This window comes from Phalangium opilio, unplaced genomic scaffold, assembly GCF_054372755.1.
Source record: "Phalangium opilio isolate 3A_F unplaced genomic scaffold, DU_Popi_V2 ptg000087l_1, whole genome shotgun sequence".
Taxonomy (NCBI): Eukaryota; Metazoa; Arthropoda; class Arachnida; order Opiliones; family Phalangiidae; genus Phalangium; species Phalangium opilio.
Window position 1 is genome coordinate 4,857,789 of NW_028324192.1, and position 8,540 is coordinate 4,866,328.

General features: G+C 39.3%; 2 protein-coding genes across 2 annotated transcripts; both read right to left on the reverse strand.

The window, feature by feature from the left end:
• Positions 1-1,880: 1,880 nt before the first annotated feature.
• LOC149650460 (uncharacterized) lies at positions 1,881-3,148 on the reverse strand. The gene is made up of 3 exons (XM_089849205.1): positions 3,001-3,148; positions 2,200-2,951; positions 1,881-2,135 (listed from the first exon to the last, which is right to left on the reverse strand). The coding sequence occupies exons 1-3, from the start codon at positions 3,146-3,148 to the stop codon at positions 1,881-1,883; spliced, it is 1,155 nt and encodes a 384-aa protein (XP_089705331.1).
• A 2,947-nt stretch (positions 3,149-6,095) lies between these two features.
• Positions 6,096-6,680, reverse strand: LOC149650461 (uncharacterized). Its single transcript, XM_089849206.1, has one exon. The coding sequence runs from the start codon at positions 6,678-6,680 to the stop codon at positions 6,096-6,098; it is 585 nt and encodes a 194-aa protein (XP_089705332.1).
• Between the last annotated feature and the right edge of the window lie 1,860 nt (positions 6,681-8,540).

An 8,540-nucleotide genomic window follows, 5' to 3' on the forward strand; every position in this document is an offset into this window, starting at 1 on the left:
CAGCAAAATTGGCAGGTTCTTTGCATAATTCCCGAAGTTTTTCTATTCCAAAATAGAAATGTTAACCTTTTGTGATATTAAAGGAGAAATATAAATATAATTTTCGTTTCTTTTGAACTAGTTTCTATAAAGGAACTTTAATCAAATGGCCATTTGTATGAGTACACTTACCGATAATGGATTTTACTAATCTAGACAATTACTACGTCTTTTGATTAATATTTTATAAATACTACCTGAATATTTTCTTAAATATGAAAGATTATATTTTTATTTTAGATTAATGAGTTTAAAAAATTGGTATCCGTGTTTCAGTTAAGCTTTGATATTGACATCGGTTAATTTACGATATTGGCTAACGATCCTAGTCTGTTTATAACATTAAATCGGAACTTCAAGTGTCACTAGACAGTATATAACTTCAAAATCGAGAGTTAGGAACTTTAAAACAATCTCAACAGGATATCCGTGGTTATATGTGATATTGTAATAAGATAATGTGACGAAGCGGCTCACTGAACGTTGGGCAATGGCCTCAGAGTTTTGCTTGCAATGGTCAAGCTAAAATTCCTCACTAAACGCAATCTTCTAAGGAGCTATTAGTAAAATAATATATTACGAACAAAAATGGTCTCACTTAGACCACAAAAATTATACTTAGCTTGGAAAATCAATATTTAAATCAAAGTAGAAAATTCAGTTAAGCAAAGGCTTAGAGCATTGACGTGGCAATGAAAATACGAGATTCCCGACGGTACATAAGACTCCCGTCTCCACTCTCCCGGAGTCCCGTCAAAACTCAAAGCCGAAAGCTCGCGCAGCTAAAATTCCTCTTTAGTAAATAAAGAACACGTGACGCAATCTTCTAAGGAGCTATTAGTAAAATAATATATTACGAACAAAAATGGTCTCACTTAGACCACAAACATTATACTTAAATGTCCTAAAATTTTAATGAGAGGTGTATCTAAGAAGGAGATTGACACCCGTTAATTTACAATATCGGCTCGGCTAATGATGCTAATCTGTTTATAAAATTATATCGGAACTTCAAGTAGTAAATAAACAACACTTGAGCTATTAGTAAAAGAATATACTACGAACAAAAATGGTCTCACTTAGATCACAAAAATTATACTTAGCTTAAAAAATTAATATTTAAATCAAAGTAGAAAATTCAATTAAGCAAAGGCTTAGAGCTGCCGACTGAAAATATTAGCTTCCCGCGTACATTACTATAGACTCCCGTCTCCCGATAAAGCTGAGGCGCCCCTAATAGCGCGCGGTTCTTCACATCTGCAATCTCCACTCAGTATCATCTTAAGCTTAAAATACGAGGTTACCTACGTACATAATATCGAATCTCCGTGATAGCGAGGCGCCTAGGCGAACTTCGCGAGCCCCGAACATCGCTCGAAAGAGTCGAAAAGGAACAACCTCGTCCGAGGGATCAGCCACTGGCGTATTCCCCCGGTATTACCTCTTTGGAAGTTTTAATGCCGTAAATTCGGGCGATATGCCTTTAATCCGTTCTAATATTGAAATAAAAACTGTAAAAAGTAATCCCGAGTGTATTTCCGCGTTAAACGGCGTTATACGCTTCCCATCTTACACCTTTAGAAAGACTTTATTACAGAGTGGCTTCTCCCTCGTCAAATTTTCCGTATAGAGTAATATTTTGCAAACGCCATCTAGATGTCGTGTGCAAAATAAAAACGAAAGCAAACTTAAAATTGAAAACAACTTGAAAAATAGGCTAATACAAGTAAAAAATAGAGAGGTCTTTACTGACTTGACCATGCATTCCCAAAAGCCTACCCACCATGGGCCACGATCTGCAATGTACTTCCATGATATTTTTAGCCCGCTCATAAAATTAGCTACTTCTGGGCTTTAAGGTTGCTCAGTAGAATCTTGAGATCCGCATCCGCTCTCTTAAATGTGGCGGCATTGTCACTGAATATGACGCGAACTATTCCACGCCTAGCTATGAATCTCCTAAATGACATTAGGAAGCTTTCTGTTGTTAAATCCGAAACTATCTCTATATGCATCGCTCGCGTGACCGCGCACGTGAATAACGCGATGTAGCATTTCTTGTTATTCGGTTTTGACGTAAATTGGACCCGCGTGGTCTATGCCACAGATTTCGAACTGTGGAGAAGGATTTATTCGCACATCTGGCAAGGGCGCCATTACAGCAGTAGTTGGCTTGGCCCGAAATAATTTGCATCTTGGGCAAGATGCTATGACCTTCTTGATTACTTGTCTCTCTCTGAGAATCCAAAAACGCTCTCTTGTTTCGACCAACACTTTATTTACGCCCGCATGCTGCAGTCTGACATGATTTGACATAGCTATAACGTATGTCAAGTGGTTACCAGCAGGTAGTATCAATGGATGCTTTTCTCTGTAGGACATCTGCGCAACACCTAGACGTCCGCCCACGCATAGCAAGCCATGACTGTCTAGTTTTGGATCCAAAGGTAGCAGGGTTGAAGCTTTAGGCACTCCTAACCCGTTTTTTAGGCTCATAATTTCATTTGGATAATTTTCTAATTGCACGCTCTTAATCCAGTATTCCTCGGCCGCTGCTATTTCTGCTGTAGTTAATGAGCCTTTTGTTTTGTTGTCTTTTGCTCTTGCATTGTTCGCGAAACGTTGAACCCACGCGGCTATTCTAGAGATTTTCTGCAGCTGGTTGTATTTATTGGGCTCGAAAAGAGGCTCACGCGCTTCTTGTACTGTGTTTACGCTCACGGTTATTTTTTGACTATTAGCTCGAAGCTCGCACGCGATTTCATTGGATATTAATTCCCCTTGCACAAATTCCTCTACGGGAGGATTCACTTGTTTTAACCATGGAGGTCCATGTAGCCACAAATCGCTTTTAGCTACGTCCTTTAAGGACTTTCCGCGAGTCGCTAAATCCGCCGGATTTTCTTTACCCGCTACGTGGTTCCACGACGTGGGGTCTGTACGCTCTTGTATTTCTCGCACGCGATTCTAAAGGCTTCCATCGGTTGGCATCCCCTCGGATCCAGTACAGTGTTATGGTAGAGTCAGTCCACATTTGCACTTTGTTTATTTTGACATTTAAGGCTTCTACCACGCTATTCACTAATCTGGCTCCAATTACGGCAGCCATTAATTCTAACCTTGGAATTTTTAACACTGGCTTTTTAGCTCATTTTTTAATGGCGCGACTTTGGCTTTTGACGCCACTAACACTGAGTTAACAAATCCGTTTGCAAATACACTTTTAAGATGAAGGACTGAGGCATACGCAGTTACGCTAGCATCTACGAATCCATGTAACTCTATAAAGATGGGTGATTCTCCAGCACAACCCCCGAAATAAAACCTTGGGACTACAATCACAATCAGATTTCTTAATTCATCGCACCATTGATTGAACTTTTCAGAAAACCGGAGCTCTAATTCTGAATCCCAATTAACTTTAGTTTCCCAAAGCTCTTGCAAAAGCATTTTGGCTCTATTGTGAAAGGGCTTATTATTCCCAAGGGATCAAAAATTCGCGCAACGGCCCTTAAAACCCATCTTTTAGTGCATTGTTTGCCCAACATAAATTCCAATAATGATTCTACATCAAATGTTAAAAGATCTCGCACTTCATCCCAAGTTAAGCCCAAAACTTTTACGTTTGTTGGATTAGGTAGTTTATGATTATCTGCCACTACCGCAGTTTCGCTTCCATACCTATCTCTAATATCTTTTGAGTTACTATGCCACTTTCTCATGTTCATGCTCGCTTCCGCCATTAGGTTTCTGGTGTCTGTTATCAATTTGTCAACTTCCTCTACGTCATTCCCCACTGACACAAAATCATCTACATAGAGGTCGCGCAATATAGCTGAACTAGCACGTGGATATTCCTTAGAAAGTTGCTGCGCATGAGTTTTAACCGTGCCCGCTAACAAAAACATACTAGCCTTCCCTCCAAAGGGGGCTCTAGTGAATCTTAATTCTATTATTGTCTTATTGTCTGGGCTTCCCAACCCCTTTATCCACAAAAATCTAAAAGCATATCTATCTTTTTCAATGATTCCTATTTGGTGATAAGCTTTTTCAATATACCCCGTCACCGCAATAGGGTTTTCTCTAAACCTCAATAAAACCTGGAATAGCTCGGGAATCAAGTTTGGACCAGAATCCATGCACTCATTTAGAGACGGCACATTTTTAGCGTGTGACGATCCGTCATTTACAATCCTTAATTTTGTGGTTAAGATGTCTTCCCCAATAACTCCCCTGTGTGGCATATAATAGAGTGGCCCTTAAATTACGTGATTTTCTGGTATTCTCTCTACTATTCCTGACGCTATTTGCTCTTGAATAATGGAATCGTATGCCTTCAAATGTTCCTCATTTTTTCTCAATTTTTCTAACAAATTAAGGGTACGCCTCTTAGCAACTTCATAATTATCGCCCAAATGTTTAACTTTTTCGTTCCACGCAATTGCTACCTCATACCTCCCGTTTTTGCACTGAATTGATTTTTGAAAATCCTTCATTAAAGTAATTTCTGCACTTAATTTGGTTGCTTCAGGTGGGTCTTTAATCCCGATATGCTCTAAATCCCAGAACGATTGCACCTGCTCAGACAATAAGTCTTCCTCATTTGGCTGCCTAGCACTATCGCTTACGCGCATTACATTTACTGCGTTAACCCCTACAGTGAGAGCTGCTCCTTTATCGCTGGTTGTCCCATGTAAAGTCCACCCCAGTTTAGTGTTAATTACGACTAAACTATCTGACAATCTCTCAACTGGCCCTTTAGTTACAGTCCAAAAATAATCCGCACCTATTAAAATGTCTAAGGGAACTTCTTCGCCCCCCTCTCTTCGCTCTCTCTATCACTTAAAGGATATCCCCACTGTTCCATTTCTCGCGCAATACTTTCACTTGGGACGGAAAACACTCCCCCGCTAATACCAGGAGTTTCTAGGGCCTCAATTTCAACTAATTCTTCGCTCTGCACATGTTTTAAAATCACCTTAACTCTATTTCTGACCATTCTGGTCGGCTCATTACTCTCAAATTTGAATACATTTAGGTTTTCCTCGGCAATTTTCTCTAACCCTAGCTCCCTGGAAAGTTTATTATTTATGAAACAGCGATGACTACCTCCGTCGAATAAACAACGGACCTTTACTTCTTTACCATTTGCGCCTTACGCCACCGCTTGAACTGTTTGTAACAAAATTTGCTTCGCTTTACCTTGACCCTCTCGCACCGCGCTGTTTACGTTAATAGCTCCCGCATTTTCTTGATTTTGATTGGGCCTAGTATTGTTATTTTCGCGCCTTTCACCCTTATTCTCATCGCAGAATATTTGATGATGTTTAGCTTGCACTTTCTGCACTGTTGAATTTTCCCCCTACATTCAGTTGCCTGATGCCCAGACCTCAGACACAAAAAACAAACTTTCTTGCTAATAACTATGCCTCTTTTCTCACTAACTGGAATTTCATTACAATTGTAATATGGATGCGCACCTTCACAAAAGAGACATTGGCCAGCACCTGAACGCTTCTCTGAAGAAGCTGAAACGCTAAGGGAGGAAGCCGAAGCGACGGAGCTATTTTTTCCCCCACTATATACTGGTTTGGTATGGGTTTTGTTATTATGGGTGTTGCTACTAATTTTTGATTGGTTTCCTGGTCTATGAATAGCTAACGCTCTCTAAATCGTAAATTACAGTTACCCTGGTAAATTACCTTGTAAATTACCATGGTAATTTACCGATTTAGAACCCTACCTTCGACTAGCTTTCTTAAAAAGTTCAAAAGGTCTTTAATTTTCCAACAATCTTGTAGCCCTTCAGGTTCATTTCCAAAACGCTCTAATAAATCTACCGGTAACACACCCCCCAAAATGTGCGCCATAAGTTCTCCATCACCTTCGTTAAACATCTCAAGAGCTTCTAAGCTCGCTACTTCAATTTGGCACGTGTCGTGCAGATGCCTCAAGCCCTCAATATCGCTACTTTTTAATACAGGAGTTAATTTTAAAATATTGTTCATTCTTGTACTAATTAAAATGGGTCGGCGCCCAAAACGCTTTTCCAAATTTTAACTGGCTATTTCATAACTACCTACGCCTTCTTTGACATTAGCTATGGCGCTTAAAGCCGGTCCCACTAATAGAGATTTTAAATAAATTAGCTTATCTGTCTCTGAGAGTTCTTTGTCTCCTCCAATGGCTCCTTGGTATTGTCCCCAAAATCGCTGCCAATCGTTGAAATCACCGTTGTATTTTCTGATTTCGAGCTGAGGTAATTTCACGTTTCTTCTGCTTCTTGGAAAGTTTTGCTCCTGGCTGGCTAAACTCGGTGTGGAACTGCCGCCTTGCTGCCCTTGCTCCATGTTGTCCACGTAACGCTTCGCTCTATCCTTCCAAAGGGTTATTTCGTCCAAGAAATCCTCCACCTCCATAGTTTCTCCTTCAAACTCGTCAGGATCTTGCATCAGGTCAAAAATGGCTTGGTTGAGCGTCGAAAGTTTCTTTTCTCTAGCACAGATTTTAGCTAGATTGTCTTTTAATTGTTCCACGTTTATCACGGGATTTTGCAGCTCGTTTTGAATATCACTCATTGCCGCTTTCATACTGTTTCTAACCGCCTTGCGCCTAGCGATTTGTTTAGCTAACGCGTCCATTTTCCCGATCTAATAGTTCCAAAACATCGATCCCGGGTTTATACGTGCACCAAAATGTGTAACGAAATATAGCTTGGGAGAGCTTTTTTTATAGCGTAGCTCAACGGACTGAAACATCGAGCACGCTCGCGCAATTAAATGAATAGTTAGTTAATTCTAAAATAGAATTAGAGCTTTGGATCGCTTCGGTTTTGGTAAATAAAAGATAAGGAGCACGGCAAGTTTTTTAAAATTCAACAATAACTGTTTATTACGAAAAATTAACTAAAAGATTAAAAAGAGAGGTTGAAAAAAATTGGCTTTTTTTAAATGATTGATTTACACGTTCGCACTAGTATTTTAACCTTTGTTAGCGCTTGAAAATTTAAGGTTAATAACTAAGTTTATTGATTACTCCGCGCTTTAATTATTTGCTCACCGCACAATTTAAGTTCCTTTGGAAAGCACAATTATTCCTTAATTAACTAATGGTTTAGATCTGGCGCTAAATTTTCAATCTAAACTCGCACTCGCACTATTACTAGGTACATTTTTACTTAGTTTTTATTCTTAGGGCTTGGCGCGCACTTTCTAGCTTACCCTTTTTCTAACTGCTCATGAGAACTTGCTGTTCAAGACTGACAGAGTTGCCAGATCAGTTTTGAAGATCTCGCCCAACCCAAGCAGAAATCAGCCCAAATTACCGCCCAAACAAAAATTTTGTTTTTCCAGGAAAGCGCCCAATTTCCGCCGAATACAGAAATTCCTTTTAACAATAACCAGGTTATTAACTTACAATGTAAACATATTTAATAGATGGTAATATCATAAATTTGTTTAGTTAAAGTAGTTTCCCTGATACACTGTCCAGAGACTACGGTATTAACTTCGTTTTCATTTTACAAATATCTCTTAGCTTAAAAATTAGTTAATTTTTTATTAGATTTTTGAATTTTCGACGAGTAGAATCCCTAAATTAACTTTGTAAACCCTCCAATGCTAAAAATGCGACGTATTTTGTAATTGTAGCGCTCCCCATTTTTAAACTGCCAGTCTACCATTCGCGAATTTCCCGCCAAGAGTTTTCAATTCAGTCGGCTAGAGGGCTACGTGTTAGTTGAATGGCACAGAAATACCCTATCTCACGAGTCACGAGCGGCCGGCCGAACCACTCCTTCACTGTGCTTACCTCCGATTCGCAGACCAAGACCGGCGGAAACCTTACCAGCCCAAAAAACCGCCTTCCGCCCAACCAATTTTTCCCCGCTACATAGATCGAAAAGAAGCCCAATTTGGGCGGTAAACCGCCCATCTGGCAACTCTGAAGACTGATTTTTTATTTTTCTATTATTGACCAATTCAACTAGTGTGGTCCTAGGACGCGCTCTGTCCCTGCGCTCTCTGGGTTGGTTTTTTTTAGTAAACCGGTCGACTTAGTGACGTACCCAGTTTTTTTCCGAAGCTCAAAACTTTCCATGCTTTTACAAGAATATTGAAAACAACCTCGATCTTAACAGCGCGGAAAAATACTTTTTACAATAAAAAACGAAAGCAAACTTAAAATTGAAAACAACTTGAAAAATAGGCTAATACAAATAAAAAAAATTACATTCGCAAGAGAAAATTACAAGGTTTAAAATAATTAACAAAAAAGTCAATTTTTGAGTTCAATTAGTTTCAAATTATTGTTCAAACCTTAAATTCTTGATACGACCTCGAATTTGGAGCTCGAAATTAAATGCCTCGAATGGAAACCGAAATTAAATTAGTAGAAATGACCCAAAATGAAGTCGTCGAGGAGTTGAGTCGAGCTAAAGACGCGTTGAAAGAAAAGAAGGCCAAGTTGACTCAAATGGAATACGAAATAAACCATCTGAAGGA